We start from the raw sequence: 24346 nt of genomic DNA, 5'->3' as shown, positions 1-24346 counted from the left end.
ATCACAGCAGACTCTATGTGGAAAATGACCTGTGACTTATGGGCAGGGATAGGAGGGGGTAACTGAGGGAAAGCAAAGGAAGGGATACATCACCTTAATAATAATAAAATTAGACTTTTAGCCAGGTGCCAGTGGCTGTAATCCTAGCTACTCAGGAGTCTGAGACCTAAGGATCACAGTTCTAAGCCAGCTAGGGCAGGAAAGCCAGTGAGACTCTTATCTCTATGTGATTACAACCACTGATCTGGATAGCTCAGAATAATCTCTCCCTCGGTGTGAACTCAGGGTCTCTTGCTCTAGTCTTTTTCTTTTTCTTTTTGGTTGGTTGTGGTGCCTGAACTCTGGGCCTGCGTGCTGTCCCTCAGCTCTTCAGCTCAAGGCTAGCACTCTACCACTTGAGCCAGAGCGCCACTTCCGGCTTTTTCTGCTTATGTGGTGCTGAGGAATCGAACCCAGGGCCTCATGCATGCAAGGCAAGTACTCTACCACTGAGCCAACTTCCCAGCCCACTCTTACCTTTTTCTGCTCTATCACTTGAGCCATGCCTCCAGTTCAGCTTGTGGCTGGTTAATTGGAAAGAAGTCTTATATACATTTCTGCTGAGGTTGACTTTGAACCTTAGTCTCAGGTCTCAGCCTCTTGAGTAGTTAGGATTATAGGCATGAGTCACCTAGCTTTGTGTGTGGGTGTGTGGGTGTGCTTGTGCGCACATGCGCCCACAAACACATGCACGTGTGCAAGAATGTGCATGCATGCTGGTCCTGGGTCTTGAACTCAGGACCAAGGCACTGTCCCTGAGCTTTTTGTTCGAGGGTAGCGTTCTATACCACTTGAGACACAGCTTCACTTCCAGCTTTTTGTTTTTAGAGGAAAGAGTCAGACTTTTCTGCCTGGGCTGGCTTTGAACCTCAGTCCTCAGATCTCAGCCTCCTGAGTAGCTAGGATTACAGGTGTAAGCCACCATTACACGATTAAAAAAAAAATGCTGTTCAAGCTCCATGACCGATAAAAAAAAAAAAATGCTCTTTTATATGGGGAACAACAGAAGGCAGGCGTAGGTTGCTGGTAAGGAGATGTCTATTGGGCATCCAAATAGAGATATTGAATAGGAAGTGAAATCTAAGAATCTGACATGTAGAAGACTTGAGATGTGTTTGGGAAGGATTTGCATCTGGGCAGTATGATATACCAACTTGACTGGGCCTTGAGGTACCCAGATACGCAATGAAATATTATTTCTGGCTGTGTCTGGGAGGGTGGTTCCTGGAAAGACTAGCACTTGAACTGCTGAGTGAAGCAGGCAAGTCTCCCATGTGTGTGAGCCACGCACAACTCCTAGAGGGTCAGAATAGAACAAAGAAGCAGGAAGCTGGATTCACTCCCCCTCTGCCTGACAGCATTAGTGGGACATTCCCCTTCCACTGCGCTGAATTCCTGCTTCCCAGGCCTTGAGACTCTGACCGGAATGTACCATTGGCCTCAGTCCCAGCTTCCCCAGCTTTCTAGCCTGCAGACAGCTGATTATGGACTGATCAGCTTCCAGTCACCTGTGCCAATCCTGTATACTAAATCTCTCCTACTCTGTTTCTCTGGAAAACCTTGACTAATGTGGTGATATTTAAAGCCTAGAGACTGGATGAGATGCCCAAACAGCAGGTATGAAAGAGAAGGCCTAGGGCCAGAGGTTCTATAAAACAGAAGACAAGGACTGATCTTTGACTCTGCCTTTAAAGGAAGTCAAAGTACAGTTGAACCTCCCAGGTAGCATTGCTCCAGGGAGCTAGAAGCTGGTTCTCCTCCCCAAGTAGGGATGAGCTGCTCTAGAGGTGGCCCAGTTCTCCTGGCATGACCTCCCTGCAGTCTCAGCTCATCACTCCTGCTCTGCCTGGAGGTTCTGCTGCTCTCCAGCCCACAGCACCTGCTGCTCTCCCTTGCTAGAGAACGCCCCATACCAGGCCAGGTGCACTTCAATTTTCCAGGAGGTTCCTGGTTTCTGTGGTCTCAATGTCTGGCATCTATAGTCTTAAGAACCCTTGGTTTTTGCAGAGTTCCAGTTCCTAAGCTTCTTCTCTTCTAAAACCTGGAGACCCGGTCAGGTTCCTGTGCACCTCAGCAGGACACACATACTAACATTTACTAAACACCTGCTAACACCACGGAAAGGGCCTGGGACTTGAGCCAGTCCCAGTTCTGGTACATCCAGGCAGCCTGGATTTGGGTCTAAAATGGAGATGACAGATGCCCATCCTTACAATGTCTCCACAGTCCTGTCATGTGGGAAAGTGTCTGGCAGACTGCTGAGCCGCAGAGTTGGCTTTCCCAAAGGCCAGGGATTTTCCTCAGCAGCTGATTCAGGGCATGTGTTCAGAGCCACTCAAGGCCACATCTTCTCAAAAAACAGGAACGCAGGGAGTGAGTAGGACCTAGATCCAGGGGAAACATTAACTCAGATCCACAGATTTTCCCGGTGTTCCAATGACTAAGGGCACAGCAGTACTTGCAGGACCCTTCCTGAAAACTTGCTCCATAATGGCTTGGCCTGCAAGGGTGCTCTGACCAAAGCCAACCTGTTGTGGCCATCATGACCCACCCCCCCTGTCCCACTTTCTGGGGACCATCCTTTTGCTCACTCCCGGGCTCCCCTTTTCCTCAGCAGCAGACAACACATGGCCAGGTTCAGGATGATTGATAGTTTATTACCTTTTTTCCTCCAGATAGCTATCTGCACTGGTCAGGGAATGAAAGAACCAGGAGAGGAGTGTACAGATCTAGGTTAAAGGCACACCTTGAGTGTGTTATGGTGGATTGAGAAGAGGTCGGTTTGCAAGTGCCCAGCCTGATATTTCAGAGGCTCCAAAATTTGTGTTCAAGAGTCTCTGCCATGTGCTGGACCCCAGGTCTCCCATGAGCTCTCCCCCGGGTCACCTTTGGAATCTGACTGCTGCAGGGTGTGGGATCCCTAACCCTGGCACAGCAGCCTGAGCTAAACACAGGTGAAAGCTGGCTCCTTGCACCACAGAGATGAAGGTGACAATGAGCAGGAGATGTGCACTGCACAGGCACTGGGAGAGGATGCACTTGTCAGCATTACCTGGGGCGTGAATCCACTAAATGGGTGACTAACAACTAGATGTTGGGATTAAGGAGCAAAATGTGACTGTGAGCTGACAGGACTTGTGATGGCTCACAGAGCCTTTCAGTCCCCTGGACCCTAAAGCACCATGGGAGCAGAGGGAAGAGGAAGTGGTGGCCTGCCCAGCCAGAGCCTGGGGACTGTCATGACTATCCCCGAACTGGGATGAGAACAGAAACAGGAGCCTGGCTCCCTGGAGGGCTGCCCCAGGGCCCTCAGCCCACTGCCGGGCCCCCAGCTCTCCACTTCTACCGCTTCTTCTTTGGCTCCTTCTTCGGCCTCTTGTTGACAGATGGAACAGTAGTCTTGGGCTTCCTCGTCACCTCTGCACTTCTAGGCTCAGATGGTTCTGCCTCCTGTACAGTGGTTTTTAAAAGAGAAAACAAGAGTCATGTTTAGGAGTCAACCTAACTGAAGGGACTTTGCAAACTGAAGCACACCCAGAAACACCAAGCCCGAACCATCCCTACTATGGTTTGTGGAGTGGGTGGCATCTGGACTCCTTCACTTCCCAGCCAACCAACCTTGGGGACACTCAGGTCCCCTCTCTGTGCCTGAGTGTACTCGTGTGTGAAATGGAAAGTGTTATACACATTGGGGGACTCATGGGAGAAGCCAGAAATGTCTAGAAAGCACTAGAAACTGGCTGGCCAGCCACCTGGAGGGGTGCGGGGAGACTTCTGTGCGGCCTCTCCTTTCAGCAGCCACTTTCTTTCCATCCAACCCACAGAAGGCAGTGAGGAAGAGGGCAGCAGATGGGCAATCACCACACTGCTCTCTGAGGAGCCTGGCAGAGGTATCCCGGGGGAGGGCAGAGGCAGGTTTGAACCAGACGCCAGACTCCCCAAGCAGCGTTGTTCTATCCACTGTATATATTATTTCAGCCAAATCTTATATGGAATAAATCACCAAGGTTCTGCTGCTGCTGAAAAGGCCAAAAACAAAACAAACACAAACCATGCAAAACCACAGATCCAGGTCTGGCCCTCACTGTGCTGATAAAGAAGATGGACTCCAGGAAAAGACAGCCTGCTCCAGGCCACTCAGGCCCATGTCAGAGAAGAATCTGGAACATTCTTGGTCTGCTCCTATCTTTGGGTGATAATGTGACGTGTGCTGTGGCCAGAAAGGACATCAGAGAGTCCAGGCAAGCCCAAAGAACACTAGCCACAGCCTGCTCGCCTGGTCTGGCCCACAGGCAAACTGGATTTGACCTGAAGTGTTTCTGTTTAACTGGACTTGACCTGAAGTGTTTCTGTTTAAAAATGTAATCAGAAGGCTTCCCGTTATGTCTGGATCTGCAGCTCCTCCCCTTCACATACGGATGACACTGACCTTGGGTTCTCCAGGGGCAGCAATGGCGCATGAGTGCTGCCCCTTCATCCAGGGCATGCCAACCCCACGGTCCCCAGCACAGGGCAGGAAAGGCCCTCTTGTGCCCTGACCTTGATGCAAAACAGGAAAAATGAAAAGCAGTCCGAGACCACTAAAAGAGCATGCTTATTCCAGAAGACAAAAATATTCATCAACCATCCTGCTCTGCTCTTGGACTTTCCCTGCTCCTCCAGTCCCCAAGGCCCAGCTGCCACCCTACCAATGGCAGAGAGCACAGCTGGGGGCTGGGGGTGGAGGGATCCCAGCCAAAGGTCCAACCCACACACCAGTCAATTCCCGCATGTATAGCCAGCAGAAGGCCAGCCCAGCCCCAGGCCCCCATTGCTTCCTCAGCCCAAGATAACAAGCAGCTGCCTTGCTCTGCCAAGCCTCAGCTCTGCAGCTCTTCTCTCCCCTGGATTGCTGGGGCTTTAATCCTGTCAAAACTTAAAATGTTAAATATACTAAAAAGTTTTAAAGTGAGGTTCAAGGTCCCCATTGGACAAGAAACTTGGCCAGGTCTCCATCCAGGATGGAGGAATCTCCGTTCTGAATTCAATGTTGGGGTGTGGGGAGGTCTCTGGCAGCAGTGGACCCTAGTTCAGAATCCAGAGACTATGACACCCAGGGGCCACCCAGGGCTTCCTCATTCCTCTAACCTGCACTGGTACCTCAGTCCTCCTGGTCTTTCAGACCTCTGCCCTGTCCCTCCAACCTAACTGCCCCGGTCTGCACATGCTCTTCTCCAGCAGCTTAGCCTCCTCCACAGGCAAAGGGACCAGATCTAGTGACTTGCCCTCCACTAACCGCCATCTAACAGGTCACAAAGCCTGATGACCTCCCCCTGTTCTCTAGACTCTAGCACTCTCTCCATCCAGCCCCTCCTCCAAGTCTGCCTGCTGACCATCCTGCCTGCCACCTCCATCCCGTCCCTCTGACTTGGTCAAGGGACTTTCCCACAGTGCAGGTGTGACCACTAACCCTCCCCCTAAACCTTTCAGAGGACTGGGCTGGCAAGAAAGGCCACTGCTGCAGCCTCATCTGGGCTTTTCTCCATCCTATACTGGTCAGCGCCCCCCCCCCCCCGGGGGGGGGCACCTCTATCAAGAGTAGCACCCTCAGAAGTGGAGTTTTGGCTCAAGTGGTAGAGCACTAGCCTTGAGCAAAAAGCTCAGGGACAGCACCTGGACCTGAGTTCAAGCCCCACGACCAATAGGAAAAAAAAAAAAGTAGCACCCTCTCTCCTGGGCTCCCCACAGCAAACTATGCCCTGTGACTTGACGCCATGCAAGAACACATTCCCACTGACTGCCCTGCCCTCCTCCTGCGCTCCTCCACCCCTAACAGGACTCTTCTATGGCCACTGTTACTTTACCCCATCAGCCTCCAAAGCTCTTTGGGACAGCTTCCACTGTTGCCAAGTGAGTGAGAATGAAAGGATAGGTGAGACTCGCCAGAACCACAGACACTTCACCTACCTTTATAAAGTCTGATGCTTAAGATGAGGTCTTCCTTTTTCTGACACAGAGGGCACAAGCAGTTTTAAAATCCAATATATACAGCCTAGACTGTGATGATGCACAACCACAAACAGCCCCACCACAGCCATGATAGCAGCTATAAGTGGTTATTTGCACTGTGCCAGGTCCTGTGTTTTATGTGGTCTGGACACAGTAAAGCCTCCAAATGCATAATGGCCCCAGTTTAGAAACAAAGGAGGGAGGTCATGTAACTCCCCTAAGGCCTCAGATTCAAACCTAATCTTCTACTGTGTATAAGCTATGGCTCGGGAACTCAGGGTTTCCTGGGGACTGTGGAACCACAGAGACCTTAAATCTGAGTTAATTGTGAAATCTAGCCCCTGGAACCCAAAGTGACTTTTGCATGACAAGAACAACCTTCGATTCTGTCTGCCAAAGGACTAGCTCTGAGCTGTTTGTGAATCACGTTCCTACAGGAATCAGGAAAGTGGGTTAGTGCTCCTAAGTCATTCTCTGGTGGGGGGACGGGGGAGAGGGGGTTACATATCACAGTCATCACATCATCTGAATGCATTAACTGTCTCCTCTCCCTTCCCTCCTTCCCCCTCCTCCCTCCCTCCCCCCTCTCTTCCTCATCTCAGTTTCTGGCATTGCTAACCATCCAGTTATCCAACACAGATAACAGCACCCTGTTCTCCAAGTCAATCCTCAGTTCTCACTATGCCCTTGTACCTCAACATCCAGTCTGTTCCCAAGTCTTGTTCCTTCTACTTGTTAAGGGGTTCCAGACTGAGCCAGTTCTCTCCAGATGTGCTTTGAGCTCAATTCCAAGGGAGGCCGTTTGACTGTAGCCCACCCCTCAAGTAGCCTCCTGATCACTCACTCCTGGCAGCTGGGAGCTCCCAGGCACTGCTGCTTGAGCAGGCTCAGCCACAGCCATGGATCCATGTGCCTCCTGTCTATGCAGGTACTTTGCCAGGCGCTAGGAGCACACACTCGGCAGGCCCTGCTTCACCCATCAGTTCACTAGATCTCTTTACTGTCCTGATGACCCAACAGTGGAAGCCACACATTTCCAGGTAAGGAAGCCAAGGCCCCCTAGCACTAGGTACCTGGCCCAATGCAGCATGCTGCTCTCTCTCCAAGCTGCAGGGAAGCGGAGGCTGCTGTCACACATGTGATTTAGGTCCTCTGGTCTTGAGACACAGGACCTGCGGCTCCAAATCTTAGCTGACAGGAATGACTGAATAAACAGTTGACTTCATTTCCTTTGAGATGTGCACTACTGGGTTAAGCCAGGCAGACCACACACTCCACAGCCTCCCTTATGCCTAGGAGCCTGCACCTCCTTGGAAGCTTGGAAGTTTCCTCAGCAATCACAGTCAAAGGAAAAAGAGCCTCTGCAGCCCTGTGGCTCCCAGGTCTGCAGGTGTCCTCTGTGGAAGCAGATCCATCAATAACAAAGCAGAGCTACACCCGCTCACCAGGCCAGAAAATTGCTACTATTCATCAGGTCCGAATAATCAAATGTGTGCACAATGCATTAAGCTCTTCCTAGCAGGGAAGGTGCAATGTGGTTGAGTCCTGCAAATCAGGACAAAAAGTCATTCAACAGACTGACCCCATTTTTCCTTGAGAATAGTCCAGGGAAGGAGAAGTGCCGTGCAGTCATCTCCTCCAGTCCTCTAAGAACAGGTCAGCACTCCAAGCAGGCTGGCTTAACAGAGGCTCTGGTCTACCACATGGAGGCTGAAAAGACTTTGCAGAGATGGAGCTGGTGCTGGCCTTCACAAGAGGCCAGGGAGCAGGGAGGCCATGCATCCATCCCCGTGGGTTGCACTACAATGAAGGAAGACAGAGCGAAGGATGTGCTGGGCAGTGAGGGGCACTGTGATTAGACATAATTCCAGACATCATTCAGCACGCAGCCCTTCCCACTGGCTGGTCTGTGGCTCCACGTTGTGTCCAGCCGTCTCTCCCACAGGCTGTTCGTTACACATCTCCAGACCAGTGGCTGGTGGAATCATGTTTATGCCCTCACCTTGCACCACATGGCAATCTTACAGGAATGGGTCATTAACAACTGTTAACTCCTCCAAAATCTAAAATAAACCCAGGGCAGAAGTGCACAGCGGGCTCCATTCTGTGAGCCTGTCCCTGTGGCACTGAGAGGAGGCTTGTGCTCACCCAAGTTAACTATGGTCGCCCTCAATGGCAATCAGAAGCCTAGTGTAAAACCCTCATACATAATTTCCCATCAGGATTCAACATTGGAGACTACCATCCCACTGCATCCCAGAAAGGCTCAACTTTTTCAGGGCCTTCTGGTTGGCAGAGAAGTCTCTGAACATCACCTTAGAAGCCACCACTCTTGCTACCCATTCTGGAGAGCTCTCCTCCAGTAGACCACAATGCTGGGCTTCATCTGTCTTTGCCAGCACCCCTTTCCACGGAGACTCTGTCCTTTCCCCATGCCATAGGAGTCTAATGGGCTCTCAGCCAAGTGGCCACAGGAGTGGGGAGCTAAATGTAGCCTGGGCAAGAGGGTGCCACTTCCCTCTTTCTCCTGATGGGTCATGGTGTGAGCATATGGCCGGGTGGAGACTACCTATGAGACATGGAAAGTGAGTGAAGGCAGAGAAATGGATTGTCTCACCTGTAAAGCCTGGGTAACAAGGTGCTGTCCGGGCTGCCATAGTTGTCTTTAACATAGGCAACACCTGGGCACTCCCAGAAAAGCCAGGACTCCTTGGGGCCCAGACCACAAGTTAGGACCATCTGAGTTTGGGGGAAACACTGGTACAGAGTTCCCAGGAAGAGCCCCTGTTAACACAAGATGTGGAAAGCACCATAGGCAGGAATATGGGGAAGGTGCCTGCCTTCTAGGAGCTGCCAGCTGGCTGCAGAGACGTGACAGAAACATATGAAGACATTAGATCAGCCAACATTTAAACAACTAGTTTACGGTAATTGCCAAATGCACTATCTGCTACATGAGTTGCTGAGCTAAAAGTCAACGCCCACTTGCTTAGGGTCTGAGTGGATCAACATCCTGTGTAGAAAATGATCCAAAAAAGACTTTGGGAGATAAACTCAGGTAGGCTTAGGCCGGTAATGGGAAAGGGACAAGACAGGTTCCCATCTTTACTTCTTTCAACTCCTTCCTGGAACCAGAGTCCTTTGTTGTTGTTGGTTGTGGGGCTTGAACTCTGGGCCCTGGGCACTGTCCCTGTGCTCTTCAGCTCAAGGCGAGGGTGCTACCGCTTGAGCCACAGTGCCACTTCTGGTTTTCTAGTGGTTTACTGGAGATAAGAGTCTCACGGACTTTCCTGCCCGGGCTGGCTTCGAACCATGATCCTCAGATCTCAGCCTCCTGAGTAGCTAGGATTGCAGGTGTGAGCTACCAGGGTCTGGCCAGAGTCCTACTTCTTAAACTAGTCTGCTCCACCCGGAGAAAACTTAAGACTTCTCTTGGAAAATGTGCCTGAACTTATATATAGCACTTTTCTATCTGTTGTTCCAGTGGGTTTGCAGACCTCTGAAGCCTCTCCAGGAACTCTGCTCTGGAAGCTCCACACTGAAGAAGGGTAGCCTTAACCAGAACATGGCAGAGCTATGGAAGTGAGCCAGCCTTCCTCCAAGGTCTCTCTGGGGACTGTGGCTTCCACACACTCTCCTTGGACGACTGCTGCCTACTGCTCTGCCCATCTCCTGGCAGCATACAGAAGTGTCTCCCACTGTCTGTCTGGACCCTGCTCCTTTGGGGAGGGAGTGGGCCTCCCCTCCCTGTGCCAAGTACCACTCCACAGTGCCCTCCCCCAAAACACAATGACCTCAGGACTACATCAGTGACTGCCTATCAAGATCACTTGGTACTCTAAGAAAATATGGATCCAAGACCTCAAAGAAAACTGCAATCTCTGTGGCTTTTGTATCGCCCTTTGAAAACTCCCCCGACGGTTCTGGTGTGCGACCAGATGGGAAGAACCAGGGAGCAGCCCAAGATCAGCAGCCTGACCAGCCTCACCACAGTCCTTCACCCACAGTAAACAGCAGCCATCAATTCTCTTCCCCAGGCCTTGAAGCAGCCCAGAGCCCTTCTTACCACACAATCAATCAGACTTGGCACAGACAAAACGTATTTGGACCAAACGGAAACAGTACAAGGACCCACAAATAAATCCTTGGATTAAGTGCAACCCATGCCTCAGTCAGGCTCAAACAAATGTTTGCTTCCTCAGGTCTTGGTTTAATGAGGTGTCAATGAGAAATCCTTTTCATTTGGCTGAGGACTCCAGAGACATGGAGTTTGGTTTTATGAATTGGTTCTTGCTTACACTATGAAAAGGAGGGGGGTGGCATAGAAAGCATTTGTATGTGTTCCTTCTTTTTCCCCTCCCCTAATTACCCCCAAAAGAGCTTTCAAATAATCTGCTAAGTATTGAAGTACTGAAGTCCTAAAGTGGTTATAAAAAAACAGCTTACTGGATCAACAGGAAAGACATTCTTTCACTTTTCAAAGGCTTTCCCATCATCTGAAGCCAAAAATATTATCTTCTGACCCCAAGAGCCACTAATAAAACCCGTTTGTATAGACCAAGCCAGAGGGACAGTTTTACCATAAGAAAGAAGGCAGAGACTTCTCAGAGAGTCCCTATAACCTCCCTACTGCCCACTTTACTGTCTCCTACCTCCCAATACCTTCCTACTGCTCCCACCCCCGGGACTCTCTTCCTTCCTGTCCCGAAGCTAATGCCCCTTCCTTTGTCCTCCATACTCAATTACAAATCCCAGCTAACTATCAGGTACAACCTGTTTTCAGGGCAGCCTCCGCACTAGCCACCTTGTCATCTCGTTCACACCAGAATATTGCTTTTCCCTTCTGTTCAGTTAGGAGCTAGGCAGGAAAGAAGGCTGCCTTATGGGGATACACAGAGGAAAGCTGGCAGCAGAACCCATGTGTAACCAGGGCCATTTGCTGCCCTAGCACAATAAAGTTGGATTAAAGATACTGTATGTTTTGCTGTTGACCTACTGAAGTCTTTTTATTTATTTATTTATTTTATTTTTTGGGGGGGTCCGGTCGTGGGGCCTGAACTCTGGGCCTGGGCGCTGTCCCTCAGCTCTTCAGCTCAAGGCTAGAACTCTACCACTTGAGCCACAGCGCCACTTCCAGCTTTTTTCTTTTTGCTTATGTGGTGCTGAGGAATCGAACCCAGGGCCTCAGGCATGCAAGGCAAGCGCCCTATCGCTGAGCCACCTTCCCAGCCCCTACTGAAGTCTTTTTAGAATATGGTTTTTTTTTTTGGTTGGTCGTGGGGCCTGAACTCAGGGCCGGGGCGCTGTCCCTTAGCTTTTCAGCTCAAGGCTAGTGCTCTACCACTTGAGCCACAGTGCCACTTACAGTTTTTTGTTTATGTGGTGCTGAGGAATCAAACCCAGGGCCTCATGCATGTGAGGAAAGCACTCTTCCACTGAGCACCTTCCCAGCCTTGAAAAGTCTTTTTAAAAAGCTAAAGCAGATAAGCTTCAGTTATGAAGACAGCCCCCTTGTAGGAACCCTATATCCTGAAACTACAAAATAAACAAAAATGAGATGTTTTATATTTATATTTTAAATGATGAGACTGTCAACCCAAATTAACTTGTCAATGGCAGTCAGTAGAAGAGAGAAGAGTAGATTTTCAAGCTCTTTATCAGCTCCATCTCTCCAAAGACCCTAACCTACTGGATCTCTAAAATCCTCAAAGTCAGCTACTCAGGAGGCTGAGATCTGAGGATCACAGTGTAAAGCCAGCCCAGGCAGAAAACTTCCAATAGACTACTCAGAAAGCCAAAAGTGGTGCTGTGGCTCAAGTGGTAGAGCACTAGCTTTGAGCATAAAGAAGCTCAGAGATGGCTTCTAGGCTCTGAGTTCAAGCTAGGAGCCCCTCCCCCCCAAAAAAAAATCAGTAAAGGTCCCTTTCCTGAAAGTTTGTGGGACTGACCCAGGCCTCAGCCACTTACCTCAAAGGGTTAAGAACAGGAAGTAAGAGGATTCCTGACTCTACCCCTGCTCATAAAACAAGAATAGTGGTTACCTGACTGTATCCCTGCACATAAAACAAAAACAGTCGTCACCTCCTCAGAACTCAGAACTAGAGCTGCTTCACCATGTCCAGTGACCATGAAAATGCTTTTATTTCAATAGCCAACAGTGTGGCATGTAGGTGACGACAGAACCGGAGAACACGGGGACTACGTTACCACCATGGAGGAAGAACTCCAGTGATGGAACTCTTTCTCAAAATACTAGACTAGGGCCATGCCCACTACCTTCACTTCCTTGCCCTCTGCTTGTCCCTTAAATGCTAGACTCCTCAAGGCTCCATCCCAGGCTCTCTGCTCATTCCATGTTCTCTCCTTGGCTTCTCTCCCAAATGCTGCTCAACACTGCCTGCTGCAGACCTGCAAATCCCCCTGCCAATGTGACAGAGCTGGCAGCTTCCCCACCCTACCCCACTCCTGCTCCCTCACTCTGCCAAACAAGTGGGATCTCTGTGACACAGTGATCCCCAAGATATACGGGTCTCCAGAGTACACTGGATAGCATATATAGCTAAGAAAAAAGAGAAAGGTGCGAAGCTATGTTTAGGGGCATGCTATCTTTTATATATCAAAGGGTAGAATATGAATGAATATGAATACACACAGAACACACACACATGCATTTGCTTGTTTAAAAAAAAGCAGGCCAGGAGTATAGTTCAGTGGTAGAGCACTTGCCTAGCATGCATGAGGCCGTGGGTTAGAATCCCAGCACTGAAATTTAAAAAAAAATCAAAGAAATCAAAAGATAGGGGCTGGGAAGGTGGCTCAGTGATAGAGCGCTTGCCTTGCATGCATGAGGCCCTGGGTTCGATTCCTCAGCACCACATAAGCAAAAAGAAAAAAGCCGGAAGTGGCTCTCTGACTCAAGTGGTAGAACGCTAGTGTTGAGCTGAAGAGCTGAGGGACAGCACCCAGGCCCAGAGTTCAGGCCCCACAACTGGACCCCCCCCCCCAAAAAAAAAAAGAAAAAAATCAAAAGATAGCCAGGCACCAGTGGCTCACACCTATAATCATAGCTACTCAGGAGGCTGAGATATAAGGATCACAGTTCAAAGCCAGTCTGAGCAGGAAAGTCCATGAGATTCTTATCTCCAATTAACCACCAGAAAACTGGAAGTGTGCTGTGGCTCAAGTGGTGGAGCACTTGCCTTGAGTTGAAGAGCTCAGGGACAGGCCCAGAGTTCAAGTCCCACAACCAACAACAACAACAAAAAAAGATAAACCACATAATAAAAATGGTTCCCTTTGTGGGGGAGGAGCAGATGAGGGGGGAGGACAATGAGATTAAAGAAAAGTTCTATGAATAGACCTTATTATATACTTTGACTTCTGGAAATATTGCTTATAAATACCTTACACGATTTTAAAAAAACAATTAAATAAAAATGCAAAGAAATGCCTAGAAATTAAAAACAGGTTGAAGTGGGAGAAAAAGATCACCTAGCACAGTACCTTGTACTGCACTATTGTCAAAAAGAATCATGAAGAATCTCAAGTTTCAGTGAGTCAGGACTAAAACATGACATAGTTACTTTAAAACTATAACCAGTATAGTTGTGCAAAAGCAAGTCAGCACAAAGACACATTGATACCCTTACCAAGGCCTGCTCTTGTATGGTTGACCCTTGGCTAGCATCTGGGAATTTGGATTTCACACGGTTCCCACAGTTTCCTGAACTGATAAGAGGGGCTCACTGTGTCTCAACCATCTGAGCAAACAATATGGTTTATGCCAAACACCTGCTTGTTTTGTGGAAGTCTGGAATTTGGGTATGTGGTAGGCAGGCAGTGCTTATGGGACCAGTCCCCAGTGAAAACCCTGGGCACTGAGTCTCTAAAAGCTTCTTAACTATACAACATTGTGCCACTTGCCATGACTACTTACCAAGAAATAAAATACACCCAGCCTGACTCTTCAGGGGGCAGCACTCTGAGGGCTGTAAGGCCTTCCTACATCTTTGTCCCACATGCCTTTTCCCTCTACTGATATTTTGCTTACTATCCTTGCACTGTGGTGAGATATCTCCAATTTCATCATAGCTATAAATCCTAATAAATCACTGAATCTAAGAGTGCTCTTGGGGACGGACCTCTGATACAGCAATATATAGTAAAGAAATCATTCTCTTTTCTTTTCTTTTTTTTTTTTGCCGGTGGTGGGGCCTGAACTCTGGGCCTAGGCACTTCCCTCAGCTCTTCAGCTCAGGGCTAGTGCTCTACCACTTGAGCCACAGCATCACTTCTGGCTTTTTTCTGCTTATCGAACCCAGGGCCTCATGCATACAAGGCAAGCACTCTACCACTGAGCCACCTTCCAAGCCCCAGAAATCATTTTCTTAATGTTAGCAAATGAGATTGCCTACATACAACAAAGAGATAAGATAGTAATATAAAATCATATAATAAAACTACCATAACTTAACCATGCACTAGAAATATCAGTATGAATTCCAATTCTTCATCTTTAAAAATTAATTGCTATCTCTGGTCACTGCTGCAAGATCACAGCTCCATTCCTTTGATCACTTCTAGAGTTCCAACTGTGGTCCCCGTTATTTTCTAGAATAGTATTTAATGAATACTAAAAGAAGCTGAGCTTTTTAGAGAAATGACTGATTCCAGGCAGGAAATGTACATGAGCCCAGGAATCACACAAGCAAGCTATCAAAGACCAGAAGAGTGGCAAACCAAAGCTTCACTGGGCAATACTAGAGATTGCCAGGGCTCAACCTCCCTGCTCTGAAAATTGATCAAGGGAAAAAAAAAACAAGCATTTACCCTACATTTCAAAAAGAACTGAATAACATGCAGGAGACAAGGAAAAAGGTCTTTACTGAATAATTCTGGCCAAGTCAGAACATATTGCCTCAATGATGCTAAATCCACTTAGGTGAGAGATTTTTATAATGAAGGGTCTGCTACCACCTGAAGCTATGACAATCTCTAAAGCTGTGGTGGTCAAGTACTCAGTGCATGCAGACAGCAACAGCAAAGACACAGCACCAGCTGTGAGTGTTCACACCATATGACCTGACGTAAATGGACTCAGGCCTCTAGATAGGACTTCCTGTGGGTAAGTCACTTGGGAACAGAAACACTCAAACTGACCCCACTGAGAAGCAATCAACCTAATCCGGGTGTGGATATTTATTGCTTTCTCTTATAAACCAATGTCAAGAGAAAAGAGGAGGGAGGGAGAGAAGAGGGAGTAGAAGGAGGGTACAAAAGATTCACCTTGGGCCAGGCACTAGTGGCTCACACCTGTTAATCCTAGCTACTCAAGTGGCTAAGACCTGAGAATCTTGGTTCAAAGCCAGCCTGGGCATGAAACCTTCAATTAACTACTCAAAAACCGGAAGTGGAGTTGTAGCTCAAAGTGGTAGAGCACTAGCCTTGAGAAAGAGTTCAGAAAAAGTACCCAGGCCATGAGTTCAAGCCCTACATTCAACAACAATAACAGAAAATAAGGTTGGCCTTGGGGAGCCTGTTCATTCTTGCCCTATTAGCTCTGACACTGTCTCTGACACTGTCTCCTCAGCTGCAGGGGTAGCCCAGTCACTGCCCCAAGGCATGAGCAGGTCCCTCATTTATATAACCATACCTTGTATTTTTTTGTGTGTGCCACTCCTAGGGCTTGAACTCAGGGACTAGGTGCTGTCCTTGAGCTTTTATACTGAAAGCTAGTGCTCTACCACTTGAACCACAACTCCCATTTCTGGCTTGCATTATGTGATTAACTGGAAATAAAAATCATATCAACTTCATCAACTTTCCTGCTCAAGATGGCTTCAAACCTCGATCCTCAGATCTCAGCCTCCTAAGTAGCTAGGATTAGAGGCATGAGACACTGGCACCCAGCTTTGTACCTTGTACTTCTATTTTTGTGTGTGTGTGTGTCAGTTGTGGGGCTTGAACTCAAGACCTGAGGGCTGTCCCTGAGCTCTTTTGCTCAAGGCTAGCACTCTTCCACTTTGAGCCACAGCTCTACTTCTGATTTCCTGGCGATTAACTGGAGATAAGTCTCATGGACTTTCCTGACAAAGCTGGCTTTGAACCATGATTCTCAGATCTCAGCCTCCTGAGTAGCTAGGATTACAGGCATGAGCCACCAGTGCTACCTTGTACTTCTTACGGGAGTAAACGTGAGTATTCTGTTTTGGTTTGGTTTGGTTTGGCTTGAACTCAGGGTGTCACACTTGCTAGGCAGTTGCTGATCTGGTGAACATTGATTTTATATGTGACTTCCCTGCAAGGGAAAGGGCTTCTTGAAGACAGAGGACACATCTTCCAGCAACCTGACATGGATCAGGCCCTATAAAATCTTGACAGAACACTAGCACCTGGGAGGCTGAGGCAGGAGGAGCCAGAGCTCCAGGCCAGTGTGAGAGACACAGCAAGACTATCTCAAAATAAATAAGTAAGCAAAGAAACATATAAATAAATCTCAATGGCTGAGTGAACAAACCTAGCATTAGTTCAACCAACCATGTGGGAAATCAAGAACACATTACATAAGTAAGGCCAAGTAAGGCCCCTGCTGATCCTGGTTGTGGTGACACCTATGTTAGTACCCAAGCCAGCCCAGCACTGAGAGGAGCTAAGGGCACAGGAAGGACTCACCACCTCGTAGGACTTGGGGACAGGCACGATGATGGCCAACACACAAATGAGCTGGAAGATGGCCCCGAGGAAGAGTCCATAGCGAAGCAAGTTCTCCAGGAAAGTGGGCTCAGGCACCTCAGGAGGTGAGAAGTCCAGGTCAGAGGCCATGGCCCAACCAATCCACCAGCTCCTGAGATCTCCTCATTCACCTCTCCACAGCCAGTTTCTACATGCAAAGAAGTAGCATATGAGACAGTCCTGCTTGCATATGCACACACGCACAGGTGCAGAAATACATAAGGCGAGAGAGCAGTACTTCTGTGTCCTTTCTAGAATGGACTAGTTCAGAGACAGAAAGTACACCACAGGTGGCCAGGGGCCAGAAAAAAAGAATGGTGAGTTCCTGTTCTTCCTCCCCCTCCTCTCCCTCTTCTTCTTCTTTTTTGGTGCTGGTTCTGGGACCTGACCACTAGGCCTTGGTGCTGTCCCTCAGCTTTTTTTTTTCTCAAGATTAGCAGTCTACCACGTAAGCCATAGAGCCACTTCTGACATTTTCTGAGTAGTTTACTGGAGACAACAGTCTCATGGACTTTCCTGCCTCTGGCTTTGAACCATGATCTTGGCCTCCTGAGTAGCTAAGATTACAGGCATGAGCCACTAGTGCCCAGTATTTGAGGTATTAATGGGTATGAAGTTTTTGTGGGGAAGGATGAAAAAGTTCTGAAAAGAGAATGGTAATCGTTACAGAATATTGCTAATGTCACTAAATTTTATACTTAAAAATAGAAAAATGATCAATTTTATGATGTATATATATTCTCCTATTCCACTCCCGAACTCAGGGCCTTCTGCATGCTCACACCTTCTGCTACCACACCTATAGCCCTTCTGCCTATTTTGGAGATTGAGTCTTCTTTTTTTTTTAATTATTGGGCTTGGGGCTTGAACTCAGGGCCTGGCACTGTCCTTTAGATTCTGTGCTCAAGGCTAGCACTCTACCACTTCTGAGTCACAGCTCCACTTCCAGTTTCCTGGTGGTTAACTGGAGGTAAGAGTCTAATGAACTTTCCTGCCTAGCCTGGCTTTGAGCCACTAGCCTCAGACCTCCTGAGTATCTAAGATTACAGGCATGAGCCACCAGAGAACAGCCAGCCAGGAGAAGAAGTCTTATAGACTTTTCTGTCCTAGCTGTCTTCAAACTATGATCCTCTGGATCTCAGCCTCCTAAGTATAGGATTATAGACATTAGCTGCCAGTACCTGGCTTACTTTTTTTTTTTTCCCTCCCATGGGGCTTGAACTCTGGTCCTGACTGCTGTCCCTGAACTCTTCAGCTCAAGGCTAGCACTCTAGCACTAAACCTATAGCGCCACTTCCAGTTTTCTGGTGGTTAAGTGAAGATAAGAATCTCACAGACGCCGGGGGCTGGTGGCTCCCGCCTGTAATCCTAGCTACTCAGGAGGCTGAGATCTGAGGATCACGGTTCAAAGCCAGCCCGGGCAGGAAAGACGGTGAGACTCCTATCTCCAATAAACCACCAGAAAACCGGAAGTGGCGCTATAGCTCAAGTGGTAGAGCGCTCGCCTTGAGCTGAAGAGCTGAGGGACAGCGCCCAGGCCCAGAGTTCAAGCCTCACGACCGACAAAAAAAAAAAAAAAAAAGAATCTCACAGACATTCCTGCCCAGGCTGGCTTTGAACTGTGATCCTTCTATCTCTGCCTTCTGAGTAGCTAGGATTACAGGCATGAGCCACCAGCGCCTAGCCTGGCTTACATATTTTAACCCAATGAAATGAAGCAACTTCACTAGTTCTTTTTACTTTTTAAATGTGGCTATTAGAACAATTTTGAAGTTTACAAATATTACATTTCTATAGGATGGCTCTGGCCACAATAGACTGGGAGAGCTAACTCCACCTTGGCTCTGCTGCTTCTCTGCTTAGTAATGTTTTTCCAACATGAAGAATGACAGATAAGCCGGGCGCTGGTGGCTCACGCCTGTAATCCTAGCTACTCAGGAGGCTGAGATCTGAGAATCGCGGTTCAAAGCCAGCCCAGGCAGGAGAGACCGTGAGACTCCTATCTCCAATAAACCACCAGAAAACCGGAAGTGGCGCTGTAGCTCAAGTGGTAGAGCGCTCGCCTTGAGCTGAAGAGCTGAGGGACAGCGCCCAGGCCCAGAGTTCAAGCCCCACGACCGACAAAAAAAAAAAAAAAAAAAAGAATGACAGATACCAATACCAACAAAAAAAGACCTACTACATGAACAGTGGAGCTTACACAAATGTGCACCGTTTCCCTTTCTCCTGCCCACTGCTATGGGTCATGTGCCTGGGCCAGCAGAGTAGCCACTCCTCTGCTTAAGCTAAGACTTGCCTCCAAAGCCTGAGGCCGTTTTTCCAGAATCCTTAGAGCTGGCAGATTTTCACCCTCCCAGGAAGGATCTAAATTCTGAAGGGAACCCAGCATCACAGAATTCCAAGTGTGGTGAATCAGGTGGAACTTCATACTCATTAATACCATGTTTGGTCAAACACAAGGTGTAAGGCACAGACTCAGGCAGGCTGTTTGGAGTGTGTCCTAAACTGGCTCAGAAATGAATTCCAAGACGCCTGCCAGAACAGCTTCCACTTATAGAGAGCACAAGCAGGCCACAGCCTAAGAGAGCACCCTTGCTTCAGTGGCACCCCAGGGTTAGATGCCCTAAGCCCCAAGTTTCATGCCCAAGGCTATAATAAGCCAATGAGCTTATCTATACGCCCACTTACTGTTACCAAAAGCAACTTTACTATGAATACCTGAGGTGACAGGAGAGCCCTGGGCATCAGAAAGTGGCAGGCACAGAGCCTGACCCCCTATCATCAAGTAGCGACATGCTGGGCTGAGCTCGTGAGCTCTTCCAGACTCCATGCTCTCAACAGCCACTGACTGTTCCATCAAAGCTTTAACACATTTAGGCTTTTTTCAAAATGGCAATTAGGCAAAATATAACAATTACCATAATATCCTTTAGTGAGAAACTTGCCATTATCTATTTATTTTTTACTTTTTTGGGGGGTCCAGTCATGGGGCCTGAACTGTGGGCCTGGGCACTGTCACTCAGCTCTTCAGCTCAAGGCTAGCGCTCTACCACTTGAGCCACAGCGCCACTTCCGGCTTTTTTCTTTTTTCTTATGTGGTGCAGAGGAATCGAACCCAGGGTCTCAGGTATGCAAGGCAAGTGCTCTACCACTGAGCCACCTTCCCAGCCCCTTGCCGTTATTTAGAGTAAAGAAAAAAACAATTTAATACTGGAAAACAGGAAGCAACTAGTGTCCCACAATGATGTCAGCCCAAAAAGTCAATTCACATGACCCTTTCACTAAAGTAGCACTGAAAATGGTAGGCACACCAGGTCATCAATCTTGGTGCAAAGACTTTGCAATATGCTAATTGGAAAAAGTAAACAACATATAAACACTGCAATAATGACCACATATACACTGAACTCATTAGCTGAAAATCAAGAGGACTTAGGAAAATGTGTATAGATGCAGCTAAGATGAAGGCGTCCTGAACTTTAATTCCCTGCAGTATTACAGAAACAATATAATTCAGAAGGAAAATCTGCCCCTTCACCTTTCTTCTCTAGACTTCTGTTAAGGCAGAATCAAGTACAGACTACTAGATCTTTCTATAATGATCCTATGTTCTCAACTTGTGTTCTCTAAACAGTTGCCACCAGCCATATGTGGCTTGAGTACTTAGTTGCAGTCACAGAGGAAACTTTAAGGAAGTTAACTACGTGGCTGAAAGAGCCCTATTGGGAAGCACAGGTTAACAAGATGGCTGTGCAAAGGTTCTTAACAAAGTACTCTCCACACACTGTGTCCACTTCAAGACTCTCATCTACTTTCCTCGTTTCCTCAGCACCTCTGTGCTTTACTTCCTGGTCTGGCTGTAGGTTACTTTTAGGTTTTCCTTTTCTGATGGCACAGGTGTGATACATCCCTTCAAGAAGTCTCAACCCAAGACCCCACTCCCGGCCACAGGCCTCAATCTCTTAGCGGAGGACAAGTCATATGCCAGAACTTGAGCCATCTTTCACCTCAGATAATCACTCTGGAAAATGAGTATGAATGCCAAGCATAGAAATGGAGGCTGGGAGAGATACTCAACCTCCCTAAGAATTCCCTAGTAAAGTGATAATAGTCAAGAGTCAAGTTTTCACTGGGGGTTTCCAACCACAGGCTCACATTTGTGAACTATGGAAACCATTAAAGGGGCTGTAATCAGCACTTTCTTTTTATTAGACTACATTTCATTTAATAAATGACAATAGAACATATTAGAGTGTATCACATCAGAAAGAACAGGTATTACGTCCTGAATCTTTTAGTTACAGCCACCTATATCCAAATGTGTCTGCAATGGATCTTTTTTTTTTTTTTTTGACAGTCCCAGGGCTTGAACTCAAGTTAGGGCCTGGGTGCTGTCCCTGAGCCTCTTTGTGCTCAAGGTTAGTGCTCTACCACTTGAGCCACAGCACCACTTCTGGCATTTTCTGAGTTTATTGGAGATAACTCTCTCACAGGCTTTCTTGCCCTGGCTGGCTTCAAATTGTGATCCTCAGATCTCAGCCTCTTGAATAACTAGGATTACAGGCAGGCCCCACCAGTGCCTGGCTGGATCAAAATTTTAAACGTATTTTTTGTTGTTTGAGAAATATTACATTGGTCTATTTTTTAAAAAACTTGATCCACTGTAATCTATGGACAGCAGAGATCCTGCGTCCATCTTGAGTTGACCCCAGGCATGACCATATCTCTTTGGAAGTGAAGAAGTCTATGCAGGGGAACAGGTTCTCCCATACCATGGGCAATGCTTCCAGCCCCGTGACTGGCAGACCCCAGGGTGGGCAAAAAGCTTTCTTTTCTTTTTTAATACCAAGACTAGGACATGAACTAGGTATCTGAACAAGGCTTTCGCTCATTGGCTAGTGGTCTACCAACTGAGTCCGGCCTCCAACCCCGACAGAGGCTTTCAAACAGTGAACACTCAACACCCCTACCAGAATAATAAAAAGTGCTTGCTCATTCCTAACACAGCAAATAATTTCATGGAGCCCCTGTGGGGCTCGAGGCCTAATGCCAAGAACTCCAGTGTAAGACTGTGTTTCACTGGACAAATATTTACTGAGTATGCTTCATGTGCAGTCTGTCATGGAGTTTACATGGAACCTCAACTCAAACATACAGGTGCACACCGAGATGTCAGGGAAAGGCCTGGGAAAGTCACTGCTGCAGAGGCACAGAGAAAAGAAAAGGGTCTGGAGATAAAGCTCAGGGACAAAGCCGGGCGCCGGTGGCTCACGCCTGTAACCCTAGCTACTCAAGAGGCTGAGATCTGAGGATCACGGTTCAAAGCCAGACTGGGCAGGAAAGTCTGTGAGACTCTTATGTCTAATTAACCACTAGAAAACCGGAAGTGGTGCTGTGGCTCAAGTGGTAGAGCGCAGGGACAGCGCCCAGGCCCAGAGTTCAAGCCCCACGACCCACCAAAAAAAAGCTCAGGGGCAGTAGGCGCTTAGTACCAGCACCGATGAAGTGCTGGGTTCAGTCCCTGGTTAAACTACTAATACACACGCACAGCACCCAAGCACTTTCCACGCAGCGTCTCGTTCCTCCGCGGAGTAACAGCAAAGGGAACCGAGCGCAAGGGTTCGACAGCCACGCAGGCCCCTCTCGGGATCCGAACTCCGGACGGGCTGACTGGAGCTGGGGGGCTCCACGTGGGGAAACCGAGGCGGGCCCCAAGTTCCGGCCCAGGCCGAGCATCAAAGCACCGGGGCACCGGGCCCGGCCTCGGCCGGCCGCAAACTCAACCTCTCCGCGGCAACAACGAACATCTCCCGGGCCCCAGGAGGTTACTCGCCCACCGGGTCCCCAACACAGCCAGGACCCCGACGTCCGGCCCGGCCCCCAGGGGCAGCCCGGGCCTGCTAACCGCACCTGAGCCTCACCTCCAGGGCCGCCGCGCCGCTCCCCCGGAAGTAGTCCCCCGGTGCCCGGAAGTGACGTTGCCTAGCAACCGCTGGGCCCGGCTCCGCCCCCGCTGCTAGGGCTTTGATGAATGGCTTGCCCCTAGGCGTGGATGGACGTCTGTCTCCCATTCTGTGGTTTCGCTGTGTACCGAGAGGCTTGAGGAACGGGGATTCCGCCCCTCCCTTCTTCAAGCCCTGTCACTCAGGTTATTTCAGCGAACGTTCCTAGAAGCCTTAGTTCTTTTTGTTGTTGTTGTTGTCGGTCGTGGGGCCTGAACTCTGGGCCTGGGCGCTGTCCCTCAGCTCTTCAGCTCAAGGCTAGCCCTCTACCACTTGAGCCACAACACCACTTCCGGCTTTTTCCTTTTTGCTTATGTGGTGCTGAGGAATTGAACCCAGGGCCTCATGCATGCAAGGCAAACGCTCTACCACTGAGCCACCTTCCCAGCCGAGAAGCCTTAGTTCTAGGCCTGGCCCTGAGCTAGAACTCAACAGTGCAAGGGGAGACAAAGGAAATGTAAAAATTCATGTTTGCACGGATGCAGTCACTGCAATTCGCTCAGAAACAGTCCAGCAAGCATCTCTGCACCATGGAACTGAAATTCTGTTGGAAGGACACAATAAAAGAAGGAACACATACCCTGATAAATGTTTGGAAGGCAAAGAAGACTCTGAGAGTGGGCAGACCAGTGGTTGGGGAATAGGAGATCGCGGGTAGCTAGAGTGTGGTAACCAGCCTTTGCTGCTGGGTTGGTTCTGCACTTCTGATGTCCTTGCCCTCTGTAGTTCCTCCCACATGGAGGAGAGCTGACCAGTATAGCCTATGGGCAAAGGCATTGCAGCTTCCTCTTTGCTTCTCCTCTGGTCTCTCCTAGGACATCCCAAATTGTGACAGGATGGCAGCCCGATGGAGAGGCTCCCATGGAAATTATCCCACAACCAACTCCAGCTTGCCAGTCAAAGGCATGAGCCACCCCCAGCATGGATCTTCTAGTCTCTGGTCAGCTGACCAAAATCTCAAATAGAATTACCTGCCCACTCTCACAAATTCTTGACCCACAGGAGTCATAACAACTGTGCAGAAATTATGAATCATAAATGCTACAGTCTTAAGGTCTTAAGTTTCAGAGTCATTTATCCTGCTGCATAGATAACTAAGCCATGGAGGAAAAGTTGGCTGCTAGGGAATCGATTCAGAAAAGAACAAGACCAAGAGTTGGGCTGGCGGCGTATCTTTGCTGTACAGCTTTTGTCTAACCTGCATGAGTCCTGGATTCCATCCTGAGCATTGGGAGTGGGGAGAGACTTGACTCACCTTCAAGGAGTTTGCTCTCTCTCTTGGAAGACACAAGCAGAAAATATTCATTCAGCATTCATTAATCTTGCAGTACCTGAAATAGTACTGGAAATACAAAAATACATATTTATTTAACCAGTACTTACGGAGTTTCTACTGTGGATTATACACTATGAGACTGTGACAATAGTGGATAGATGGATCCTTACTTTCTGCTTTCTGCTTAGGGATTCATGTCTGCCGTCCTCACCAGCCCACCGTACAGATAAACATAAACCATAAGGTGTATTGAGAAGAAAGAAGAGGAACTATGAGAAAATGAATAAATAACATGGGACTTACAATGAAG

At 48.4% G+C, this 24346-nt stretch overlaps 1 protein-coding gene across 2 annotated transcripts; it reads right to left on the bottom strand.

Moving 5' to 3' along the window:
* Window positions 1-2675: 2675 nt before the first annotated feature.
* Manbal (mannosidase beta like) lies at window positions 2676-22719 on the bottom strand. Of its 2 annotated transcripts, none has more exons than XM_042694771.1 (3): window positions 22680-22719; window positions 16699-16906; window positions 2676-3489 (listed from the first exon to the last, which is right to left on the bottom strand). In XM_042694771.1, the coding sequence occupies exons 2-3, from the start codon at window positions 16846-16848 to the stop codon at window positions 3382-3384; spliced, it is 258 nt and encodes an 85-aa protein (XP_042550705.1). In that variant the 5' UTR covers window positions 16849-16906; window positions 22680-22719; the 3' UTR covers window positions 2676-3381. The 2 variants fall into 2 exon arrangements, with proteins under 2 accessions (XP_042550705.1, XP_042550706.1); XM_042694772.1 differs by having other exon boundaries at window positions 22669-22718.
* Between the last annotated feature and the right edge of the window lie 1627 nt (window positions 22720-24346).

This window comes from Dipodomys spectabilis, unplaced genomic scaffold, assembly GCF_019054845.1.
Source record: "Dipodomys spectabilis isolate Male_0828 unplaced genomic scaffold, ASM1905484v1 ptg000175l, whole genome shotgun sequence".
In the NCBI taxonomy this organism is placed as follows: domain Eukaryota; kingdom Metazoa; phylum Chordata; class Mammalia; order Rodentia; family Heteromyidae; genus Dipodomys; species Dipodomys spectabilis.
Note: the sequence above shows the minus strand (reverse complement) of the source record. Positions and strands in the feature narration are given on the sequence as shown.

Coding starts and splice junctions, on each gene's coding strand:
- Manbal (XM_042694771.1), bottom strand. CDS start 16,848: ATGGCCTCTGACCTGGACTTCTCACCTCCTGAGGTGCCTGAGCCCACT. Junction 3,490..16,698: donor TCCCCAAGTCCTACGAGGTG/GTGAGTCCTTCC, acceptor ACCACTGTACAG/GAGGCAGAACCATCTGAGCC.